The sequence below is a fragment of the Sebastes fasciatus genome, chromosome 15 (assembly GCF_043250625.1).
Source record: "Sebastes fasciatus isolate fSebFas1 chromosome 15, fSebFas1.pri, whole genome shotgun sequence".
Taxonomy (NCBI): domain Eukaryota; kingdom Metazoa; phylum Chordata; class Actinopteri; order Perciformes; family Sebastidae; genus Sebastes; species Sebastes fasciatus.
Window position 1 is genome coordinate 8,205,871 of NC_133809.1, and position 11,872 is coordinate 8,217,742.

The following is an 11,872-nucleotide window of genomic DNA, read 5'->3' on the forward strand; positions in this document are numbered from 1 at the left end:
GAAGTTGCGTATCGGAGCTTTTATTTTGAAAGGAACGCGTGTTTTCTGTGTCACTTAACGTTGAAGTTAACTTCGTTGAGGAAATACTCTGAGAAACACTCACCTCTGACTCCAGACTGTGGTTTATTGTCGCTGAACAGACAGTCAGGGAGCCGGTTGACTGCCTGCTGTGTGTTTCCTCTGTGTGTCGTTATGTCACCCTCTTCATTTCTCTTCTGAATAAACTGGAAACGAAACTCTGAAAGATTAAAAATGGACACGCAACTTGATCTTCAGGCTTCAGGTTTGTGACTTTAATAACAGCAGTGAATTAACCCCTAACTGCTGTTTGATTGTGATTAATCCCATCATTAATGTCATGTTCTTTACATTCAACATGGTTAAATCTCTTATTTCTGTTACTTGTACTCATTTCTGACAGATACCAGTCTTCCAGATGAACCAGCAGATCCTCCTCCTCCTCCTCCGAGGATGACAAGACAGCAGACTCTCACCTTAATATCTATGGCATCTGTCAACTTCAGTTCAATGATGTGCTACTCCATATTAGGCCCATTTTTCCCCAATGAGGTAAGACAAAAGAAGCCCACATGAAAGTGTACAAAATGACATTAAAGTACAAGATTTTAGGGGTTTGGGTACCATATAAGGAACCCTTTCAAGGTCCCATATCATGCTCATTTTCAGGTTCATACTTGTATTTTGTGTTCTACTACAACAAGATTACATGATTTACTGTTAAAAAAACCTTTATTTTCCTCATATTGTCTGCCTGAATAAGCCTGTATTCACCTTCTGTCTGAAATGCTCCGTTTTAAAGGTCCCATATTGTAAAAACTAAGATTTTCAGGTCTTTTACATTATAAAGCAGGTTTAAGTACTATATAAATAGTGTTAAACTATCAAAACGCTCAATAGACGGAGAAATACACAAAGCCCGTATTCAGAAGTTGTGCATTTGAAACAAGCCTTTAGGATTTCTGTCCATTTGTGATGTCACAAATATACAATATTTAGACCATTACACGGTTTTATACGTAAACATTCTAAATGTGTCCCATTTTATTCCTGGTTGCAGTGTATGCTTATGACATCAGCTGACAGGAAGTACACATGGACCCAAACTTTTGCCAGGCAACACAATTTTGTGGTGCTGAGAGCCACAGACAGGGTGGAAGTTGGAAAGTATTGAGAGTGACAGACTAACGCAGACATTGTTGGTCTTTTCATGGGATTTTGTTGCAATTCCCTTGAAATGCACTAAAACGGAGCGTTTCAGACAGAGGGTGAATACAGACATATTAAAGCAGACAGTATGAGGAAAATTAAGTTGTTTTTTTTAATATTACAGCATGTTAACATGTTCTAGTAGAAACACAAAATACAAGCATGGACCTTTAAATAAAGGGTTAATTCAGGGACTTTCCTGCTTAGCTGCATACTGAAGGCTGATGAGACTGATGACAAGCAGGCGTGTAGATTGGGAGGGATGATTGGCTGATTGTTGACAGGTGTGTGTGATGAGCAGAGCCAGGAGAGCCAGGAGGACCACGCCCACACACAGACACTGACAGGGAGGGGCTGGAAACACAGGGGAGAGGGATACAAAAGAAACACTTGGGCTGCGGTCGAAACATTTTTGTTTGGGAAGGTTCCTAACGCAGTGAAATGACCTTGAAGTATCTAAGTAGCAGCCATGATAAGAGCTGTATGAATTTTCTACAATTGCTAAGGAAAGGTGCTTCAGTGCTTCCTTTATTATCTCCTTTAGCATAGGATACACTGGAACATCCTTTACAAAAGGAAAGGAGAGAATAACATCACACAATTCCTTGCAGCCACAACTTTTAAAGCGACGCACCTTTCTGCCGTTCATGAAAACAAACGCCTTGGAAATCCGCCGGAGCACGGCCATGGCTGTGACAAACCTACTGCGCCTACATCTGTTTTAGGAAATATTTATCCTTTTTAAAAAGGTGAAACAACACACTTGTGACCAATTTTTACAGGTTTACATCTTCCATAGGAATGAATGGAATTGGCGCTGAGAGCCACAGACAGGGCGGGGAAGTTGGAAAGTATTGAGAGTGACAGACTAACGCAGACATTGTTGGTCTTTTCATGGGATTTTGTTGCAATTCCCTTGAAATGCACTAAAACGGAGCGTTTCAGACAGAGGGTGAATACAGACATATTAAAGCAGACAGTATGAGGAAAATTAAGTTTTTTTTTTTAATATTACAGCATCTTAACATGTTCTAGTAGAAACACAAAATACAAGCATGAACCTGAAAATGAGCATAACGTGGGACCTTTAAATAAAGGGTTAATTCAGGGACTTTCCTGCTGCAGCCTCACTTGATCTATGACCAAGGTGGCTAATGTTACAAACTTTAAATAGATATTTGCCTACATTACTGAGTCAGTTTTCAAACATACAGTACTGACTCTTGCACTAAGTTTTTATCATTTTACATCATTACATAGATATAGATAAAATACTGAGAGAGTGCATACTTTCAATCCTGGTAATATGCATCTGCACAGGTCACTAAATTAGTAATTTTAATAACAGAAAATGTTAAAGGTCCCATATTATGCTCATTTTCAAGTTCATACTTGTATCTTGTGTTTCTACTGGAACATGTTTACATGCTTTACTGTTAAAAAAATTTCCTCATATTGTCTGCCTGAATATGCCTGTATTCACCCTCTGTCTGAAACGCTCCGTTTTAATGCATTACAATGGAACTGCAACGGAATTGCGTTGCTAGGCAACAGCTTGGGTCCATGTTTACTTCCTGTCAGCTGACGTCATTCACATACACAGCAACAGGAAATAAACTGGGACAAATTTAGAAAGTTTACGTTTAAATTTAAAACTGTGAAATGGTCTAAATATATTGTAGATTTGTGACATCACAAATGTACAGAAAGTCTGACAGCTTGTTTCAAAGGCACAGTTTCTGAATACGGGCTGTTTGTATTACTCTGTGGATTGAGCGTTTTGATACTTTCACAGTATTTATATAGCACTTAGACCTGCTTTATAATAAAAAATACATGAAAATCAAATTATTTTTTTTACAATATGGGACCTTTAAAATACACATTGTTGACAATGTTTAGCTGCGAACAAATGACACTGAAATACAGGACACAACCTTATAGGATGTTCTGGTGACTCATGATACGATAGTCATATTTGTATTTTGAGACAAACTAGAAAGAGAAGTTCATTCATAGTTCATTTGATGCTAAAAACTGATGCTTTTCTTTGATTGGAGAAGTGTCAGCATTTGAAAGCGAGGTCATGGCCTTATTCATGTAGGTGAGTCAACCATCATCAGTTCCCTTTAACATGTCAGTACTAGTGTCTTCTGGATGAATGCATGAGTAATCATGTGCCTGATAGACATCCCTTTCTGAAGGCCACTTAATGACTGGCTCTATTATACTCATTTGGTTCAGGTAAGGTCAATATAGATGTAATAACTGCTAAGCAAAGGTTAGGGCACATGGAGTAAAAAATATGATAAGGAATTAATCAATAATTTGAGGGATTAATTCATAGTAACAGCTCTGTAATAACTGCATTAATTTGTTTTCTCAATACATCTTCCATTTATTGGCTATTTGTGTTATTCACTTTACATTACATGTCCTTATTTATGTTACTTATATGGTGTGAAATAACCGTTTCTCCTCAGACCAATAAACACATTACATGCATGTTTCTACACAGGCAGTAAAGAAGGGAGCCAGTCAAACTGTCATTGGTCTCATATTCGGCTGCTACGCTGTCTGCAATCTAATTGGCTCGTTGATAATGGGAAAATATGTAAGTATATGGCTCTAGTTCTTATCAGCATGTGAAGTGTAATTTGCTGCCCAGGTGTATTTACTCTCTGTTTGTTGTTGTATCAGATTGTCCAGATTGGTGCAAAGTTCATGCTTGTTATGGGGCTGTTTGTGTCATCAGGCTGCACCATTATGTTTGGGTAAGTGTTTGTCCTGTGTCAATAATGATGATATTAGCCACAGAAACATATTACGCACAGTTGCTCATATATTAAAGTAACCAAAACATATTTTTGTAAGTTTGAAAGCACTCAGAGAGCAACCCTAATACTGAAATAGAATCACAATAGAGATTGTCACTAAAACCTTGATATGCTCACTTAACAGAAGTTTATCTGTGCTAAACTTATATTTGAGCTGTTTGGCTGCAGATTAATGAAGGCTGGAAATATTCTGTAGTCTTATTGTCAACAAATCTAATGAAAAGACGACAAAGACCACCAAATGTGTATTAATATGCAGATAAAAATAGTTCCAACAAATGCAAAAATGTCTTATTTTTGAGTAGCGCTTGCTAAAACCTTGCAAGGGAAGGACCCAAACGCAGGTTACTGACTCAGAGGTAAGATGAATAGAGGATTTATTGGAAGGGTTGCGGGGGAAAGGAGGTGGAATGAGCTGTGAGGTAGGTGGGTGGTGAGGAATGGCTAGAGCAGGATGGAAGAATGAGGGAGAATGACGCAGGCAGGAGCGGAGGTGGCAGATGAGTAAGTTGTAAAACAGGTAGGCAGGCAGGTAAATGGTCCTGGGGTGCAGGTAAAGACATTAGCAATTAACCCAGGAAATAACACAAGAAAAACAATCAGAAGGAAATGGAGAGCAGACTGACGCATTAACTACCACAGTAGCTGAAGCAATGATCCTGGCCAGGAGTGGTTGACAGGCCGGCGTAGATATACTGCAGGCTGATGAGACTGATGACAAGCTGGCGTGCAGATTGGGAGGGATGATTGGCTGATTGCTGACAGGTGTGTATGATGAGCAGAGCCGAGAGAATCAGTAGGACCACGTCCACACACAGACACTGACAGGGAGGGGCTGGAAACACAGGGGAGAGGGATACAAAAGAAACACTTGGGCTGCGGTCGAAACATTTTTGTTTGGGAAGGTTCCTAATGCAGTGAAATGACCTTGAAGTATCTAGGTAGCAGCCATGATAAGAGCTGTATGAATTCTCTATAACTGCTAAGGAAAGGTGCTTCAGTGCTTCCTTTATTATCTCCTTTAGCATAGGATACACTGGAACATCCTTTACAAAAGGAAAGGAGAGAATAACATCACACAATTCCTTGCAGCCACAACTTTTAAAGCGACGCACCATTCTGCCGTTCATGAAAACAAACGCTTTGGAAATCCGCCGGAGCACGGCCATGGCTGTGACAAACCTACAGCGCCTACATCTGTTTTAGGAAATATTTATCCTTTTTAAAAAGGTGAAACAACACACTTGTGACCAATTTTTACAGATTTACATCTTCCATAGGAATGAATGGAATTGGCGCTGAGAGCCACAGACAGGGCGGAAGTTGGAAAGTATTGAGACACACACTAATGCAGACATTGTTGGTCTTTTCATGGGATTTGTTGACAATAAGAAAAATATAGAATGGTGAGACCAGATAGCTGAGTGGTTTGGGCACACACCTCATGGGCAGCGAGCCCAAGTTTGATTCCTAGCTGGCTGGACCATTTGCTTCACAACATTCCCCTACTCTCTTTCCCCACATTTCCTGTCTCTCTCCACTATCGCTATCAGATAAAGGCATAAAATGCAAAAAAAAAATCTTTAAAAAAGAAAAATATAGAATAACACCAGCCTCACCTTTTAAGATAATTATGAAAAAATATAACTGCAAGGTCACAAAATGTCATATAGCACAGTATAGTATTGGCAATGTACATGTGTCTTTGTGAATGTATTATTATTCTCCATTTTATTATAATGTGAATAAATGAAGATTTATGATTTCATTTGGTGTAAAAACTATGATTCTTAGTTGTAATGTCTTTAGTCAGACTATTTAAGACCAAACTAACAGCCCATTCAGTCATTGTGTTTCAACGTTTCTATTTTGATTCCTGATTCCTGTCTTAATTGATTGTTTTTTTGCTTTCTTTTCTCGCAGGTTACTCAACCGGGTTCCTGCAGGACCCCCCTTCATAATCCTGTGCTTTGTAGTGAGGTCCATAGACGCTTTAGGCTTCGCCGGTGCGATGACCTCGTCTTTTGCCCTGACAGCAAAAATATTCCCAAACAATGTGGCAACTGTTTTGGTGAGTGCAGACAACTCTCGGTGCGTCTGGTATGTTGTTTAGACATTAGGATCACGAGAAAAACAAAAACAGCATTATGGTTCGGGTTGTTTTGTATCTCCCGGTGTCATGGAAAATAATAAACATCCTCTGGTATGTGTAGTAATAGTCGTAAAACTGAGGAAAAATGCTCAGATGCTGTGCTTGCATAATTTTAAATTGCTGCCATTCTCTCCGTTTAGGGCAGTTTGGAGATTTTCACAGGACTCGGTCTCATTCTGGGGCCACCGGTCGGAGGCTGGTTCTACCAGTCGTTTGGATATGAAGTCCCTTTTATGCTTCTTGGATGTTTCCTGTTGATTATGGTTCCTTTCAACATATACATCCTGCCAAACATAGGTAGTAGTTTGAAATTTCAACATATTATTTGTTCATTTTCAGTCATTTTAAAGGAACAGTGTGTAACATTTAAGGGGATCTATCGGCAGAAATGGAATATAATATTAATAAGTATGTTTTCATTAGTGTATAATCACCTGAAAATAAGAATCGAAGATGTTTATATCGACATACAGAGCAGGTCGCTCCCTCATGGAGATGACCACCATGTTTCTACAGTAGCCTAGAAAGGACAAACCACTGTGTTAACTTTTCCTGCTTGGACCGGAGTCGATAACGTTACTCTTTCTGGAGTTAACCCCCGTCACTCCACTCAGCCGCCGAGAAACAAGACATGGGAAACATCTGTTGGTAATAAGAAGCTGCAGCATTTATTTCTGCACAAACTGCAACTTCCACTGTGCACTCACTTGATATTCTCAGAGTTGAACTAAGGCTGCATTCAGACCAGATCAGGCGTTGCGGCGAAAACGCAGGTTATCCCATTCCTTTTTGAAAAGGGGTAGTGTGTTTGAGTTGCGGCAGCCACAGGGGTTAGCGAAAAAAACAGTAGAAACAGAGTCAACTATTGGAGCAACGCAACATGACGTCATGCTTTGGTGGCCAATGACGTAGCCGGCGATCCAGAGCTGTACAACCCAGCCACGAGGGAACAAAAGACGTTAATTGTCGCAGTTAATTTTTTTGAACATTAAAGTGACTGTCAACTCTGCGACGAAACGCCACAACGCCTGATCTGGTCTGAATGCAGCCTATCTCTGTCTTCTGCTCCACTAGATCACTTGTTTGCTCACACACATTCGCCGCCACTCTCTCTCTCTTTTGCTTCACCACTCACTTCCCACGTACACACACACTCTACGCACTGGCTGTGCTATTCTCCAAATGACCTACGCTACTCTTACAACAACTGGCTCTAGAGAGGTCCATTTGCGTTTTCACGTCAGCCACCGTAGTTCTTCTGCATGCTTGGCGCACGGGAGAGGTTTCAATCTGCAATCTCACCGCTAGATGTTGCCAGATGTTACACACTGTACCTTTTAATAAAGTAATATTTTGCTTTCTCGGATTGTAACCGTTATTCTGTGCTTCTAGAGTCAGACCCCTCGAAGGATTCATTCTTTCGACTTCTCTCCAAAGTGAAAATCGTCCTGATCTGCTACGTGATATTCACTCTTAGCTCAGGTCTGGGCTTCTTGGATGCCACGTTGTCCCTGTTTGCTATGGAGAGGGTAATTTCCTTTTTTCTGATAACGTCAACTTACTGTAGAAAGAAAGATTATTGAGCTTCATGTGAGTTTTTCCACCTCTCTGTTGGATCTAGTTTGGCCTCACATCCGGCTACGTGGGACTCATCATGCTTGGTTTGTCGTTACCATACTGCCTGGCGTCACCGCTGATGGGCTATATCACTGATAAATATCCTGTGAGTATTAAAGCAAACCTGGTTTACTCTCTCAGAATTTTAAGTTTGTCATTTTGAACTAAATCCCTCATGTGTGTGTTGGTGTGTATCAGTCCATCAGGCCTTGGTTCATGGTGATAGGAGGCACCGCCACAGCGATTGCCTTCTGCATGCTCGGCCCCGTCCCGTTCCTTCACATCCCGAGGTGAGCATGTGGTGAAGATAGAAAGAAACAGAGACCCTCTACTTTAAAAGAATAGCCCACATTTTTGGAAATATGCATATTCTATTCTATTTATTATTATCTGTCCATTTAAAGGGATAGTTCGGGTGTTTTGAAGTGGGGTTGTATGAGGTATTTATCCATAGTCAGTGTATTACCTACAGTAGATGATGGTCGGTACGCCACTAGCTTTGAGAAACAGACAGGAGTTACCGACACCGGAGCAAAGCAATGTCCTGCTGTGGACGGGGACGGCAGAAAAGCTTATTTTAGCCGACTAAAAGAAAGGCTCACCTAAAAAAATAGATATCAGTTTAAGTGTATGCTATATGTAGAATATTTTCACAGCTCTATCTTGCCGTCAGACTGTCCTCTCCTTCTCCTTTCCAATGGGGAACTGATCTGAAAGTGAAACATATCTATGCTCTCTCCAAAGTCAGCAGGCTCAGATGACAAAACTGTACGTTTCAGTTCAGTTCCCCATCGGAAAGGAGAAGGAGAGGGCTGTCTGACGGCAAGATAAAGCTCTAAATATAGCTTGATGGATATAGATTTTACATTAACATTTACATAGAATACATTTTTCTGCCGTCTCCGTCCACAATACTGCATTGCTTTGCTCCGGTGTCGGTACTCCAGTCTGTTTCTCCAAACTGGGGGTGTCGACCGTCATCTACTGTAGGCAAAACACTTACTATGGATAATTATCTCATACAACCCCACTTGAAAACACCAAAACTATGCCTTTAGTATGGACTAGCCTGTTAACTTAGCTAAGCATAAAGACTGGAAACAAAGGGAAACAACTAGTCTGGCTCGAGCAAATTGATATCTTGTGCTTTTCAGTGTATTTAGAGCTATTATCGAGAACATTAACAGAATAAAACACACTTGAGTCTTTAATTGAGCTAATCTAATGTACTATATTTCTATTTTTATCACTGGTCCATTCTAGTGAACGTGATACTTCAGGAATGTCTTGAGCGAATTTCTTCAAATTTGGCACGAAACATCCACTTGGACTCAAGGATGACCTGTTTTGATTTTGGTGGTCAAAGGTCACTGTTACGTCACGTCTGTACCGATATCTCAGGAACGCCTCGAGTGAATTTCGTCAAATTTGATTTGAATTTGGTGTTCAAAGGTCAAGGTCACTGTGACCTCACAAAACACGTTTTTGGCGATAATTCAAGAATTCATATGCTAATTATTTAAAATTTCACACAAAAGTCTAATAGGATAAAAATTATGATATTTTTGACAGACATGGATGTAAACTGAAACTTGACGGTAATTCTAGTTACTTATATAAAAGATTTGAGTTCTTCCTCCACGACTAGCAGTACTCAGTAAGTAATGTGTTATTTCAATACTATCTGTACTAACTTTATATTTCATTCTGTTTTTGTGTGTTTGTATGTGTAGTCATCTGTGGTTGCTGATCCTCATGCTTGGTGTAATTGGGTTTTCTCTTGGCATGACTGCAATCCCCACGTTCCCTGAGATCATCACATGTGCATAGTGAGTGGCTTCACATGTTGTGCTACTACATTCATGACCTGTAGTTGTTATGTAAGGGATAATGTTCAGCGAGCCGGTCATTGTTGTGAAATAAACCCAGACAGGGTGATGTGGCACATGCGGTCTTGCATCACCCTGAAGGGGTTTATTTCACGACAATGACCTGCTCGCTGTAAATTATCCCGCTTATTACACGGCTACTTTCTTAAGAAATCAATTATTTGACACAAAAACGGTTCGCCAGAGTCTGACATCAGAACTGTGCCCATAGCAACGGTCTGTTATACATAGCAACGGTCTGCTATAAAGAAATAACAGACCGTAGAACGCCGTGATTGACCAATCCGAATCGAGTATTCAACAAAGCCGTGTAATAAATATATATAATGCAAGGGGAAACACATACTCCACATTTCTTTTCTTCTTTGTAGTGAACAAGGATTTGAAGAGGGGCTGAGCACTCTTGGAATGGTGTCTGGACTGTTTGGGGCATTTTGGTCCCTCGGGTAAGTCCTTCTGGTTTTCACTGACATCCAAAAGCCATTTGCTTTTCAGCAGCTGTAAAATGACAGCAGATATGAAATCAATTGTCTCGCTGGTTGGTACTGATTTCCTGCCCTTTGATTTTTTTTTAAAAGGATGTTTTATGGCCCGACAGTGGGCGGCCTTATCACGCAACATCTGAGCTTCGAGTGGGCAGCTGCAGTCCAAGGCGGCTTGGCGTTGTTGGGTGTAAGTATCAGTCTGTGCAGTGTTCAGGTCCATCATGATCCATGTGAGGAAAGGAAGCAGACACATGAAGCAGTGAAAATTGCTGCTCACTTGCAGGCATATTAGCATTATTATTGTATTTGAAAGATCCCAGTTCACAGTTTATGACCATATCATCAGAAATAAATGATTAGTTACTCGTGCACTCAGCTTTATGTCAGGCTCAACGGTCACACGGCTGATTTTCAAGCCTGTAAAATGTCGTCAGTGTGACAGAGACAGCATGAGACTGTGAAAGTTGCCGCTTTACTTGCACGGCATTTATTTAAGGATGGAGAAAGAAGCGTGTGATTGTCTTTTCTTAGCAGTTACACGCATGAAACTCAATGAACGCTCTGTCCTCAGGCCTTTCTCCTCGCTGTGTATTACCTGTGTAATCCCCCACAACGACAACAAAGGTAACTTCAAATGCTGATAATCAGATTTATGTGATATATTTAGATACCTCATATATACTGTATACTACACTTTCCAAGAACATGCTGGGTGTAACGCTCACTTTTATGTTTGAATTGAAGCGTTCGAGAAGATAGTCAACGAACAGATGAAAGCACTCCTCTCCTGACTGAATGAAGCCGTCGGCAACACGTGAAAGAACGCCATACCGAACAAAAATACACTTAATGTGTCAGCTGCTTGTAATGCTTTCTACTTGGGTCATGGAAATATTTATAAAAACAAAGTGTTACAACTGTATTGAGAATTTAAATAGTTTCATATTGTACATGATGCTGAATGAATGTAACATGATTGTAGTCAACCACTGGAATGTGCAGATCACAAACTAAATGTGCCTTTTGTTCTGAAGCTCTGCTGTATTAATGATCTTAGTTTTCTTACATCACATGACCTGGATTTCAGGTTGAAGTAACACAAGTCAAGAGCTGCTATATAATTCAATATAACAGGGAGTATTGTGTCACCATCTCACTGCAGTTGGTGATTTTATATGCCTTCTTTTCTGACCGTCCAAGATTTTTGCACTGATTTGAATAAAAACTGTAAATATGTAAATGAAAAACACTCAGCTGTGTGTTCATTCACTCTATCCTTCCACACCATGTCTGTGCACGCCATGCAAGTAGCATGATTTAAAGTTAAGCTGACATCATGCATTGCATAGCCTGCTTATATTTTATTTGACAGACAAAATATCATAGTTACCCAGCTGTCCACTGAAACATTAGCTGTATTGTAAAATAATTTCCAAGTGTGTCACACACACACACAAAATCTATATCTTCTTGCTATTAGAATCTTGAATGAAAATACATTTACATATCCAAAAGTTATAAGCTATAAAATCATTATCATCATCATGCTAATGAACTCCTCACATTCATTTATAGGTGACTCCACTTGACTGGCTCAAGTAATTCTCTAAAATAATAGCAAAAAGCTGAATATTTAGTGTCCTATTTGAATCATTTCACAGGCAC

The 11,872-nt window shown here is 40.0% G+C and overlaps 1 protein-coding gene across 4 annotated transcripts; it reads left to right on the forward strand.

Annotated features, from left to right (window-relative positions):
• On the forward strand, positions 1 to 11,456 carry slc18b1 (solute carrier family 18 member B1). Of its 4 annotated transcripts, none has more exons than XM_074660241.1 (15): positions 1 to 283; positions 422 to 570; positions 3,746 to 3,841; positions 3,928 to 4,001; positions 5,988 to 6,135; positions 6,357 to 6,516; positions 6,784 to 6,864; positions 7,609 to 7,745; positions 7,838 to 7,939; positions 8,032 to 8,123; positions 9,567 to 9,662; positions 10,094 to 10,168; positions 10,301 to 10,394; positions 10,779 to 10,831; positions 10,952 to 11,456. In XM_074660241.1, the coding sequence occupies exons 1-15, from the start codon at positions 253 to 255 to the stop codon at positions 11,004 to 11,006; spliced, it is 1,443 nt and encodes a 480-aa protein (XP_074516342.1). In that variant the 5' UTR covers positions 1 to 252; the 3' UTR covers positions 11,007 to 11,456. The 4 variants fall into 4 exon arrangements, with proteins under 4 accessions (XP_074516342.1, XP_074516343.1, XP_074516344.1 ...); XM_074660242.1 differs by having other exon boundaries at positions 6,357 to 6,513; XM_074660243.1 differs by lacking the exon at positions 6,784 to 6,864 and having other exon boundaries at positions 2 to 283.
• The last annotated feature ends 416 nt before the right edge of the window (positions 11,457 to 11,872 follow it).